The sequence below is a fragment of the Aythya fuligula genome, chromosome 15 (genome assembly GCF_009819795.1).
Source record: "Aythya fuligula isolate bAytFul2 chromosome 15, bAytFul2.pri, whole genome shotgun sequence".
In the NCBI taxonomy this organism is placed as follows: domain Eukaryota; kingdom Metazoa; phylum Chordata; class Aves; order Anseriformes; family Anatidae; genus Aythya; species Aythya fuligula.
Window position 1 is genome coordinate 101,463 of NC_045573.1, and position 14,231 is coordinate 115,693.

At 36.5% G+C, this 14,231-nt stretch overlaps 1 protein-coding gene and 1 long non-coding RNA gene across 5 annotated transcripts in view; one reads left to right on the plus strand and one right to left on the minus strand.

The window, feature by feature from the left end:
• Positions 1-88: 88 nt before the first annotated feature.
• Positions 89-10,773, plus strand: LOC116495174. Of its 2 annotated transcripts, none has more exons than XR_004253928.1 (3): positions 89-331; positions 833-1,068; positions 9,219-10,773. It is a non-coding gene; the product is annotated as an uncharacterized LOC116495174 (long non-coding RNA). The 2 variants fall into 2 exon arrangements; XR_004253929.1 differs by having other exon boundaries at positions 945-1,068.
• Positions 7,855-14,231, minus strand: part of KCTD5 (potassium channel tetramerization domain containing 5) — a 33,831-nt gene continuing 27,454 nt past the window's right edge. For all 3 annotated transcript variants that reach the window (XM_032197466.1, XM_032197467.1, XM_032197468.1), the window contains one exon: positions 7,855-9,323. In XM_032197466.1, coding sequence (XP_032053357.1) covers positions 9,294-9,323 — 30 coding nt within the window. In that variant the 3' untranslated portion in view covers positions 7,855-9,293. The remainder of the gene's footprint in view (positions 9,324-14,231) is intronic.

The window sequence follows — 14,231 nt, forward strand, 5'->3', positions numbered from 1 at the left end:
GGGAGAGCGGGGGCGGGGCGGAGCGGCCCGCCCGCTGGAGCCGGCGGGCGGGGCTGCCAGCAGGGCGGCAGGGCCCGGCGCCGGGCGGGGGGCCGCGGCGGAGCGGTGCTGCGGGCAGCGCGCCCTGGGGACGGCCCCGCGGCTGCCGCGGCTCCCGGGTCCCTGTGGCGTCGGAAAGCGCAGACGCTGACCGTGACCGCTAGCGCAGCCTTGAGTCGCGTTTGTCCCAAATCTACTTTACCCGACTTTTAAGAGGCAGCACGCTTTGTGCCGCGTGGTTTTGCTTCCTTGCTCGTTTGTTTCTAAGAATTCGTTTTTGGTAGCTTATCAGGTAAGAATCACGTTCTGTCCTTGACTGTTTTTTTTTGTTAAATTTTGATATAGCTTAAGAAATTTCTGTCTTGAAACTTCCTCTTAGCCATGCCTTGCAGTGGTCTGCGTTTGGTAACGTGTTGAGCTGTGCACCTCCCATGCAGTACTTCAGGATCAAAATGGTTTCTGTTCTGGGAAACGCTAGAATTAATTAGTTCTTGGATTTAAATTGGTCCTAATGAAAATCTGTGCTGAGGTTAGGAACCTCCTTGCCCATCATCCCAGTTTGTGAATAGGCAGCTGCACGAGCGTTTTGTCTTAGACATCTTAAAACTTCTGTTGGAAGCCTGTTTCTTCATAGCCCTGGGTGACTGGGATTCAGTGGCAGCTGGCACCTGAAGTTGGCAGAATTAATATAAACTTGCTGGACACATTTATGTATACTTTGTTCTGCTTGGCTTTTAAAATTCTCACTTGAAATTTATTGGTTTTTGTTGTTGTTGTTTTTGACATTTTGTAGCATTTCAGACACGCACACCATGTAGAGATTTAACTTGTCTTTGAGAAAATGAAAGGCTACAGCAGAGAGTAAGGCAATAATCTACTATTCATATCCATAACGATGTCATCAGTTTAAACTGCAGTGAGAAAAATGCGGATCAGGTGTTAAGAAAATGCTGCTGACAAAGTTGCTATGGCACTAGACTGCCTAATGGAAAGATGAGTGTGGAGTCTTCATTGGTTGGAGTTTTAAAGGTAGGTTAAAATACATGCTTAAAATATATTTAATCCTGTGTTTAGCCAAGAGGATAAGCCAAGTAGTCTGTTACAGCCCTTCCAAGCTTTTTTTTTTTTTTCTTATAAAGCTCGTGCTCTCATTTATTTCATGTTTGACTCTACAGAAGGAATGGAAAAAGTGTGTATTTCTGGTTTTCACCTTTCTAGGTTGGTCTCAAAAAAAACCCACATTGAGCTGTCCAAGTAGGGGGTTGTGCCTGCCACAGATCTTTGTTTTAAATCTCAAATGTTAGCTAGGCAATGTTTTTAAGAGATGTTATTGCCAGCAGACAAAAAGGAAGAACTGCTTCTAAAGCTTCTGTAGACATACTAAACAACAGCTATACATCACTCAATCCCCCAGTTCCAGGAGGAGTGTGAATTTGAGCATGGAATCCCACATCTATCAGGCGTAGAGAAAGAGTCAAAACTCTTTCAGCCCTTGGATTCTCCTCCACTGGCCACAAATATCCACAGTAAAACCAGGACAAACATGTACTCTTCCCTTTACCTTTCCAAGTATCCTGTCACTTGCAGTATGGATGCTTCGAAGCCAAAGATTTAAAATGCAGCTTTGGTAGTGTGGTCCTTGATGTAGCTGGCAGATTTCCTGTATTGTAGTAGGTTCACTTTTCAGAGCCTTTCAGTTGCTTGAATTTGCATCCTTCAAAACTCAGTACTGAAGATTGTCATTACTGATCTGAATGGAGATAGTGGAAGAAATCACATTTCATTGCAGACCCTGAGGATTCTAGTGACATTACCAAAAGCAATGATTTTTAGAGGAGACTGTTAACACACCACTCACAGGTTTTATCTCTTAAAATTGTACAGGCTGCAGCCTCAGATAAAGTCACATAAATATGGACTATGTTTATTACTGCCAGGCAAGACTTAAGCACACTAAAAGATGAATTTGCATGGCCATTTTCATCTTCCTGAAATGAAACATCCCACTAAAAGGAAAGCTAGCGCCAAATAAACTCCAGTTATTATAGAGGATCCAACCTGGATGTTAATGACTGACTTGGACATGTAAGGCATAGGTGACGTGTAAGAGAAAGATCTACTTTACGTTTCCCGTATTAACTGGCATCTGGTACACACTTATCCCTTTTGTGCTCTCATTTTCACTAATTTGTGAAGACACTTGAAACTACAGATATGCACAGTAGGAATTTTGATTGAAAGTAGTGTTTTTAATTGTAAAGTGCAAATACTTTTATAACAAAGCCTGATAAAAATATATAATGATCATATTAAGTACTTAATTCCTACCAGAGTTTGTACTTAGGATTTATTTTAATAAAAATCAAATACAATTAAAATGCAGGAAATCACTTTAGTAAAATGATACCATTTCACTAAAATTTCTCAACATAAAAGGAAAGATTAGAACATGCTTCACATTTAAAAACGATTAAAACTATTATGATGAAATTTGCCTCATTCTTAATTGTACAGCCTCTGTAAGACTTTAGAGCTGACAAAGTGACTTATATTTCTTACTTTATAGTGTATGTTGGCCTTATTACAAAGCGTCAATTTGATTAGCTTTCCATACAAAAGTATTTATATTAAAAATTGGATTCTACAAGAAATCTGCAATGCTAGGTAGGCTGATTTGTGAGCTGTATGAAAGCAAATGTTTACAAACTGATCAGTTAGAACTTGACACTTTACACTTTTTTCTTTGTGGTGGTAGATACATATCCACAGCAGAGGGGCCAATTTCCTACTACAGTGATCAGTGACAGTCAGAGTAAACCCTAAGGAAAATACCTTAATTTCCCAGTGGATAAATATACAAATAAACATGGCTTTTTTGTGGTAAAGTCTTTGAGGCAGCAGAAAAAGATGCATCTCCTTTACAAAGGAAGAAGTATTACTGCTTTGAATCACTGCACAAATGTGAAACTGTATTTTATATCTGAAGTATTAAACCTGGCACATCAGTGATTTTATGCGGTCAACATTAATGGATTTAGAAAAGAAAGATTTAAGACATCAGACTTTAAAAGGGAAAAAAAAAACAATTTTATTTCATGCAGTTTACAATATGCTAGTGTTATGAAAAGGAGGTTAAAAAAATACCCACACACATTTTAATTTTATCTTTGTTTTAAAAATGATGGCTAACTGTAAGAAACTTCAGATGTTTTGGGAAGCCCTAGCAGATTCTTTTTTATCCAGGGAAACTCCTTGGATTCATTTTTTTTGTCCATGTCTGTGCTAAGAGTTTTGGCTAATGCAAAAGCATTAAAACCAAATCAAAAAATCAAACTCTGCTGCAGTAAGAACACTTCAGAGATAATGAATTGGCACAAAATAAAGTGTTATTGCTAATCCACTATCCAGGAAATAACATGTTGGAAGTATGGCCACTTGGACAGCAACACAACTGATGTACAGGTAATTGTGAGACCAGTAATTTCAAACAAACAAAACCAAAACAAGCAACCTGATGAATTAGGTAGGTGGGCCGCGACAGTCTATAGGAAACAGATTTACAGATTTTTCATAGCCAGGCTCAGATGAGGCTCACTACAAAAGTGAGTAGAAATAATTGCCATTTGATACTTGTTCGGTTTGGTGATCTTGGTGCAGTCCGAAGTAGACAGCTTGGCAACACTTCTTTTACAACATCTTGGCACTTGCTTCATCCTAGCAAGTATACATCGGCCAACTTAAGTTTTACTGAAACTGTGCATACTCTTTTGGAAAATCTTCAAAAGGAGCAAGAATCAGGTACATAGATGTATCAGCTCTTACATTTCATATCACCAGGCCTGGAAGTCTCAACTTCCAGGTGGATCAAAACTTAGACTCAGCTTTCTACAGCAAGGAGAATACTCTTATAGAACTTTCTCCTGCCACAGCCACCCCGAAAGGATCAAAATAACTTCAAGTAATTTTCTCTGATTATAATAGTTATTATGCCTTGGTAGACTTTGCAAAAGTAAAGGACTGCTAAGTTGCAATGAAATACTCAGCAAGAATTTCCTGTCATAGAATTTTCCTCAAAGCCTCTCTATTGCCAGTTCTATTCACAAAAGTTGTTAAATTTCAACATAGGCAATAATGAAGTGGTGGGCAAATGTGCTGTCTTCTCTGCTCTACTCCTTACCAAGTTGCGTATTGAAATGCCAAGCAAGACAGGAACACACTTATATCTGCAATTTCTAAAAATGATTGTAGCATCTGTTAGAAGAAGAAAAAAAAAACCTGTTTTTTAGAAGTTTATTTATTTATTCATTTTTCCTGGAACCCCAGATTAGCCCTGGAAAGTATTTTAGCCCTTAACATTTCTGCACTGAAAAGAGTTCCTTCACTTAGTCAAACTGAGCAATGAAAGATCTATTTAGCCCTTTAAAGCTTCAGTTTAGTAAGAAGCCTTTAAAGACAGCTACCGCTTGTTGTGAACCAAAAGAAAAGAGAAGTTGTAATACACTGAGTTCAGACAGGTGTCCACATTTTTAAATGGAATATTTTTGCTATTTTAAGAATCAATAATCCTACATGCAAACTCAGGTAATTTCCTGAGATCGTACTTAAAGCTAGAAATAACTACAGTATAAACTACAATGAAGCAAACAGACAGCATCCTCAGACTAAATATTTCAAAATGTCTGTGTTAGAAGATACTTCACTGTCCTGAGCTAGCAGGTACTGTTAAAGGCAAAGCAAAATCCCAGGTCTTTTTCAAGGGCCCCACCTTTCATGGCTGATTTAAGAAATTAATTTGAAAAACTTCAAAGAGATTTTTGATGTGGAAAGAGCGAATAAAATAGGAGAACGACACTTTCTGATTTTATCACATTTTAAGTGAACAAAATGCCACACTTCATCTTCAGACTCTTTTTTTCCACTTTACTTTGATCTCCGTGAAAAGCCCAGTATTTCTGTTCTCTCATTACTTTTCAAGGAATGCACTCCAGTATACCTGAATGATTGGACAGTACACATTATAACCCATTTTCTATATAATTGCATTCATTCACACATTTCTGCATTTTTGCATTGTAAGTTCATTTTTATAATACCAGTAAAATGGTAATTTGTTATTAATATGAGTGTGTTAATTTGTTGGTGATACTGCTCAAAAAGAGATCAACAACTTCCAACAACCTCAACAGATGTTCAGAGAATGCAGTGTTCTGTTCTGAGAATTCTGAAAATACCATCATCCCACTCAACACACTGGTTCCCTGCACCGGCCTACACTTGCATATTCTTTTGTATAATCTGCTAGAAATGTACATTTTTCTCCTGAAAAAAAAAACTCTCTCAGAGAAGGAGGAGTTTGATTCAATTCTGGTATCTTCAGGAAATAATACCATTTCTAATCAATCATGACTGTTCATAAAAATTGCTAGAAATGGAGCTACACAGCTACTGTCTGAAGAAAATCTGAAGACAAGAAATTAGATGGAATCTTGAGCTCATTTTTTTTTTCAGGAATATCTTTTACTAAAGCTAGGGTGAAAGATGAAAGAAACTGGTATCATTACAAGACACCTGGCTAAATTTGAAAAAAAAAAAAAAACAGAACATTTTTTCAAATGTTTTGAGTATATGATTCTGAGGACTGAAAGTTCAGTAGACAATCAATATAAGCTTCTAAATACAATCAAGCCTGTGACACACAATTAAGTTACTAACAGATAACAAACTGCAATTATCCAGACTCCTTAATAACTCCATAATAAGTAGGAGAAAATTCCAGGTAACCTTGTATCTTTAATTAAAAAAGCTATTTCTCATTTACTGTGGGAGCTGAGTCAGACTATACTTTTGAACAGTTATGGACCAGGTGACATTCACATCTTAGCAGCTTCAGAATGACATGTTCATTGCAGATAAACTCGATTTGTCACCTTCTGAAATCCAAAAGCATTTCACATAGAAAACAGTTGTCTCCCATACAAAAAAAATAACTTCTGTCTAAATTTAAGTCCAAACAATCTGTTTCCTAACTTTAAGAAAGAAATGGCTACCTTGAACTTTTTAGTTTTTACACAAGTTTTGCATTTAAGAAATGACAGACATTTAAGAAATCCTCTAATAATCTACAGAAGTAACCTCATTTTCCATGGTCAACATGTCAAACTACTTCATTGAATATTCATATAGTGAAGGTGTAGAAAACTAAACCTTCCATAGAATTTTATTTTTTCATGAGAGCTTACCTTGATTGACTGTTTATTTTGGTACCTCTCCCTTCCTGCATTATTTTCTTCTGCTATAATCTTTTTATGCTCAGGACCCTAAATTCATAGAATCATAGAAATGATTCTATAAATTCTAGCCTGGAGTACTGTTTTGATTTAAAGATAAGCTGTACAAATCCAGAGTTCATCTCATGCTTTTGCAGTATAACTTTTCAATTACAGATCCTTCAGTGTACATATCACTTTGACATCATCACAGGCAGGTTGCTTGAGGTAAATACTCCCCAAATGACAGCAAAGACACAAAAGACTCCAGTTTAAACTACATCAGTACATCACCTCATCCTGCAAGATGTTAACATATGAAGCAATGTTTGCAAAACTTGATGTAGGCTGGACTCTAATACAACAACCTTGTTACTATAGCTAACTTTATTTGACATTACAAGAGTCAAATAAAAAGAAACCATACTTTTTGAGGGATTGATTCTTAATGCCTTGAAAAAGGCATATAATTGCACTTCCAACTATCTCAAAGCCTCAGATGTTCACAAAAATTAAAGCAACAATGACAATAGCAAGAACGGAAAAGTAGGTAGTTAAGTGGTCTCAAACAATAGCATATATAAAATAATTTACAAGGTACCTATTAAAGTTCTCTCTTTTTTTGTTTTGTTTAAAACCTGTGTGAGGTATTGGAAACAAAGTGCAGAATGATTAACCACCCATTTCCCCCAAATTTGCTACAACATGGATACAATGTAAACTAGATAGCAGGTAATCTCACCATAAAAGCATGTTTTTAAACTGAAAAAAACTCCAGTGGAAAAAACATACTTAGAAAAAAAACACCCTTTTACATACTCTAAATTTGTTCTGGTTTTGCTCAGCTTGTTACTTATTCTTTGCTGCTGCCATTCTTGAAAATTTCAGTTCATAAGACAAAAATACTCATTTTGGGAGGAGTTAAATAAGAGAGACAACAGAAATACAGATTTGGAAGGATCATTACACAGATATTTTGGGCTTTAGAATCCAGTTAGGCCAATGCTGTGTTACTCTGTAAAGCACATCAAGAAAACAAGAAACCTACTTGGCTGCAATTCCATGAGCTAGAGAACTCAGGGAATATGGTGGAGTCATGCTGTTTAAAAACACAGTGACTACTGCAGCAGAGGAAATGTTTTAATATGTACTTAACACAGACAATAGCTATGCTTATATTCAGATACATAAGATAATCTGTTATTATTTAGGGGAAACTTGGGTGTTAAATTTAAGCTGATAAAATATGGGTGCCTAAAAAAGTATAAAAGTATAAACATTGCTCCCTACACAATTACATTTTTAGTAAATTCAATTCAGTTTTAACATTTTAAAAAAAGACAAACATTTTGTGTGTTGTTGTGGAGGGGCCAGCAGCTTCCAGTGCAGACCACATCCAAGTGGCAAAATGCATTACAAACCCTTTCAAGCATTAGTCGCATGGACAAAACATTTAGCCCACTGTTTAACCAGCTTAGTATAAATGTTTTTTACAAATTGTTCCTGCCAAACCTTTATCAATGTATAATCTTTTTTTTATTATTATTAATTTTTTTTGAAAAAAATAAATAAAGGTAGACCCTGGGTGTTTGACAATGGGGCTTTTGTGTAAAGGATTACATAGAGTATATGCATAAATTCTGATGTTACTGAGAATGAAAACAAATGTCTGTAGAATTCAAAACAATCTTACAGCTTTTTGAAACTCCCTTCCACTGCTTTCAGCTATTAAGTCAATGAAGCTGAGTTTTATACTGTCAATATCATTAAGTGTTTTAAAGATGTGTGAAAGATTTTGCTCAAAACATAGTGTATTAAAAAGCTCCAGTCTTGTGTATTAGCCTTCATCAAGGACATAAACTAATAAAGCTGCACCAGATGTATTCAAACGGTGTTCTTTAACTGCATAGTTGAAACAGTATAGAAAGATTGATTACAGGTATCTTGAATGTATGAAGTAATTAAGTATTTCGATTGCATGAGCTTGTGTTCACGCTCTAGGTTGATTCTAATCCCAGCCACAGAGATAGGGATCTAGGACTAACCAACCATATTTCTGTAAAACTTCCAGCTCTTGAAAAATCTCAACTGTAATCCATAGAGGTCAACACTTATAGGAATTTTTAAAAGTACAAACACACATTTGAATACAAATATCTCAAAAGAAAGAAAGTTCAGTTGTTCATTTTAAGTGAATTTTGATTCCCCTTCCAAACATCTGGCTAAGACTGGAGCGTAACTTTTGCAGGAGGAGACTGATTTGAGAGAAAGAACATCAAGAATTACTCAGATGAAGGCCATTTTCTCAGAGTTTAGTCTTCCCTTTGTGTATTAACATATGCCATAAACCCACAGTCAATATATACAACCTTCCTTTAAAGAAACCTTTTGTCTGTTGTGTAACTTTTTACATGCTAGTTTCAGTTGATCTCCTAGGCTGTTCTTACGAAATAGAATGTCACAGAGCCATAAGGAATGTGCAGTAGAAGACAGTCAACTAGGGCTGTCACTGATTTGAAAACAATGTAGGCCCAAATATTTGCATTTGTGGGCTGTAACGTGTGTGTGTGTAGCACCAATTGCATTGTCCTTTAAATGTTTACAATGATTAGTAGGAAAATCTCTGCAAACTGATCAACATTGGGTCATCCAGCACCAAGCATTAAGTGCTACATGTCTCAGAGGAAAATATAAGTGCATGGTCATTTCTTTTCAAATGGCCATTGTCAGTCAGCCCATAAGACAGTATAACCATGCACTACAACCAAAACTTAAAACACACTCCTCCCACACCATCTATTCCCATTAAGTAATCTTGCAATGCTTTCAGCCAGTTGACACCAGCTTATAGGCAAAAATGGTTGAAACCCAGATCAACAGAAAATTGTCTAAATCAGATTTTTTCTTTTGCAGCCAAGCCTCTTCAATGTGACAATTCACTGCATCTTGGAATAAAAGAGAAAAAATCTTCACCGTTCAATACTGTCTTCACATCCTGGAACCTCGTTCTTGCAAAATCTGAAAGAGACCAACAATTTTATAAATGAAAATTCTCTGAATGTCATTCTTAAAGAATGGAGGACAAAGAACAACATAACGACTACTTCAAAAAAAAAAAAAAAAAGAATTTTTAAAGAAGCTGGTTCAAGGACATTCTTGAAGCTTTTGCTTTAAGATTGAAAAAGAAGGATTAATACATACAATGTTTTACTATCAAACATCATGAAAACTAATGTACATCGCTGCTAGTAACTGAGTCTGATTAATATAACCAAAGCTTAAGGGCTGGAATACATAAGTAGTAAGCCATTTTATTTCATCCTTGTTCTAAAGATACTTAAGTCCCATATAGTAAATGAACCAGATACATTTTAAAACTTGGGATTTAATCTTAAATTTTTCCTATTGCAGTAAATGTCCTTTACTCTCTCAAATTTCAGCTGCAATTGTATTCCTTGAAAACGTAATTAGCAACCTAAAATGCGCACAAATGTCATACTGGGTGAGATGATGCATACAGCTTTCAAAGACCAACAGTATGAGTTGACAGAACTAAACTGACATTGAAATAGATGTCCAGACTTGATCTTTAGCATGAACTAAATTCAGACAACAAGATTTCTTCATAGTAAAAAGTTTTAGTAAATTTTTTTTTACAGTGGAGTTCGGATATACAAAGCTCATCAGTTGGACTCACCGCCTATAGGACAGTAAATCCTACTTTGACAACAGTTTAAAATAATTTTACATTAATATTATTTGTTTCATGGTAGATCTCACAAGATTGTTAAGTATCCCTTCCAGTCCACAGGAAAATTGCTTCTGCAGAGACAGGACATAGCACATTGCACTTTTCATGCACTACCCTATCCATCATTATCCTTTGAATCACCCAAGCCAGGCAGCTGAGAGGTGTCGCAGCCTTTGACTTCATGAGAAGGAATATATTTCTCGAAATTTTGTGTAAGGAATTTGCTTCTCCCACTGTTACCAAGAACTGAGATTCCCATTACAGTGAATAAGATGATTTGGTTTTCCCCTAAAGGCAGTTGACTTGTTTAATAGGTGTATATTAAATATAGGGAATGAAGTCTAATGAAACCAAATTATCTGCCCCTGAAGAACCTAGGAAACCTTGTATATAGCATCCTATAACACAAAGACTATGTATTCTATTTTGATTTTTTATTTTCCCCTTTTCAACCTTCTTCAGCACCTCCAGTGAAGAAAGGATCCATGTCTTAGGACTGACTGTGCAGGCCACTGTGTTTCTCACATTTCTACTCTAAACTGAATACTGCAATCAGCAGTAATGACATCAGCTCTGAAGCTGCTTTCGTGTACCCACAGGGAAGCCTGCAAGCAAACGGCAGAACCAGTGATGACCATGGCCAAAAACAGACTAAGCAAAGCTTCAAATGTACTTAGCACAAGTACTTTATCAGCAAATAAAATTATCTCTAATTCATTTTCTTTTATTTCCTGGTTGTTTTCCAAGTACTGAGAAGAGCTCTTCAAAACCTGGCAGAAACCAAAGGCACAGTCCCTGGGAAATGGCATAGCTGTCTTCAATGTAGAATTTTTTTCTATGATGATTTCAATTTAATCTCATATTATGACAAACACCTCATGCTAGTAGCACTCAGTAGCACATTCTACCCCCCAGAGGATTCACAGAATTTGACAGTACACACGATCTTTGTGCCTGTTGGGTAAAAACTGTCACACCAAAAATTAACAGAGCATGCCAATTTCATGTTTGGTTTTTAAATGAAAAGTCTAGGTATTTGGTTCCTTTTAGTATTGTTAGAATGTTGATAATTTACCGTATCGGCCTCTTATCAGTCATTAAGCCTAATGTCATTCACAGAGGCTATAGTCAAGTAGGGTCTCACCTGCATTGCACAATGCCATGGGATTTTTTTAAGGACTGGAGTTCATAAAGACTCCATCGCCATTTGTATGCTCTTCTCAAGGACAGTTCAGAGACAGTTCAGGGTTAACTTAAAAAACAAACAAACAAAAAAATCCACTTTATCACTTGCTCCCTGGAATGCCTGCAGTACCTGGATCTCACTTTTTGGTCACAAAGTTCTGTTTCATTTCAAAGTCAGACTTACTATTATTTACAAGTTAGGAAATGAAGTGACACTGCAGGTACTTTGATAAATTTACAAAATACAGAAGGATTCTCTGATGGGCTATAATGCGTTTTCAGGTATATTTTTAAATGCAAACATGCATATTTCATGAGGAGGAATCTACTATGTGTACTAAGCAAAAAACTTTTCATATTAAGATGTCGGAAAGATACAGGTGCATTCTGCACAGAAAAGACAGGCCTTGAAAATTGCTCAGTAGCTAGTACATTCAAAAGATATTAGACAAACTTACAGAATATAGTGCCAATGACACCTATTTCATGTAATGATCTGGATGCAGGCTTGAAGCCAAAATTTCTAACCTGCTCCTTACCAGAAGCTGGGGAAATACATCATGAGTTATTCTGATAAATGCTTCATGCTTAGTCTCTTTCCTCAAGTATTTGGAGTCGGTCACAGCAGAGAATAAGGTACTGGGGCAGAAGTCCACATTGTGGATAAACAGTCTGACCCATCAAAAGTAGCAAATAAGTGCCAAGAGAGGCAAAAACATGGCTGAAATAAGCACATGTGCAGTTAGAAAGTATTACTGGATCAACTAATTTTGTGAATGTTTCCCATCTGAAATGCAACATTTGAGTTTATTCTTTCCTAAAAGATAAAAAATGCTTTTAAGATTAAGAGAGTTAGAATTACTTTCTGTAACTTCAAGAGCACATACAAATAAGACAAGCTAAGCCAGATCTAGATGTTGAATTTGGCACACTGCTGCGCCAGTAAATCCAACATAAAATAGAAAATTCCATCAGCTCAGGCAATATTTTAACACATTTTACTTGGTACTTTTTCTGCAACCCCTAACTTTACTAAAGAGGAAATGATTTCTCATCAACAAGCTCTCAAGGGAAGTGTTCCATCAACCTCTGTTTAGAAATTGGGTGATAGAGGATCTTCTATAGTCATGAACAGTGACTTTGTCCAAAGAGGAAAAGAGAACACTGAATTTCAATTATCAGGAATTCTATCAAAATTTGAATTACTAATTACCGAAAGAATGACCAATTCTATTCTGCAATCCGAACTCCTCCTTTTTTCATGAAAATAAAACTTTAATGAGACTTCCTGAAAATTTTAGTCACTTCCTGTGCAAAAAATGCTGAGAGAAGATGTCTCAACACTAACAAAGGTAACTAAATGCCAGTGCTAGGATTGTAGAACATATCTTGAGCAGAACCAGGCACTGAAGAAGAATTTCATGTGAAAACACACTCTATTAGCTAAACAGAGACTTTCAACGGATAATGTTCCTCTGAACTTATACTTTAGATCTGTTGTCTTCAGAATTTTCCTGCTTTCCGTGTTTCTATTGTTTTTTATCCAGATGCAGCAGATCCAAAGTTGACTTAAAAACTCTCAGCAATGTTGAATAAACTCTCTCATCCTAAGGGCCCAAGTGTGGTAGTTCCTTTTGCTCAGAATAAATTTGCTGCAGACAGAGTAACATCTTAAGAGACTTTCTGTCTCTCAGGCAGCTGAGAGAGCTTGCATTCAGTTCCATCAAAGAAATCAATTTACTTTTTTCATGAAGCTTCAGATTTGATCCATTCCTTGTAACCATTCCAGAAGACTTAGCAGAAGACCTTATTCTACCTCAGCAGTAGTTTCTGTAGCATCGGGAAAGATAATAACCATAGGATAGTAGAATGGTTTGTATTGGAAGGGACCTTAAAGATTACCTAGTTTCAACCAGTTGTAAGGTATCTTCTTCAGCTGTGTGGAAGCAACACAGTCAGAGGTAGTATAAGGCTGCTTTACAGCTAAAATATTCAGCTGTGTAGATGAGATGCTGGAGCTCAGTCTCATGCAATTATAAGCATCTTTGATACATACGGATTCCTGATGTGACCTGTAAAGTACCTTGATCTTCAATAAGGATGTCAAACTGCAGTAGAAAGGACCTGACCCTTCTGTTGAGAACAGTTGTTTCCTGCGGTAAAGACAACTGTAGCACTAAATTACATCCATGTGCCTGTATTTGCCAGGTCTTGATTAAAAAATTATTACTTCAAAATTATCAGATCTGTTGACTACACTGCACTTCAGTTAAGTTTGTTAATTTATTACCACATAAACATTTGCTGAAAATTATACTCCAAGCTTGTATGAGACACCCCTACACATAAAAAGTAATTGACAGAAAAGGTGGTGCAAGGAAAATATAAATCAAAACCAATTTTGATCCTATAGTATTCCCCCTAGAACCTATATGAAGCACTTTCTTCTCAGCATAACTTTAAAGGTATAGATTCATAGTACAGCTGGTAACAGCAACATTGATTACTCTGTCAAAGAAGCAACATACAGAACATGTATTCTGTTTTTGCTAACCATGCCACAACTATAACCACAAACAAATACACCACCAGGACTAGCCAAAGGACAGCACTAGTGGGGGCAGGAATTGGATGGGGCAGAAAAGCATCTGGGTAAAATCCTAGGGCAGCTAGTGCTCACCATGACATTTACACTTAATCTGAGTCATTCATATCGTAATCCGTTTCTTCATCTTCACTCTGAGTGGCATGCAGCATGCAGCAAGTATAGAGAAAGGAAAGGAAAAGAAAAGATTGCAGGTGAGTCAGTGCTGCAACAGAGTACAGTCCACTTACACTTGAAGCATCTGGGAGTGATATTTATTTTTATTTTATTTTATTTACTTTTATCCAGTATCCCTGCTCTTTGTAAAAAAGTATGGCAGCAGACAATTTCAAGCAGGAACACTATAGATTTCATGAAAATTTCCTTTCGCAAACATCCTACAGTT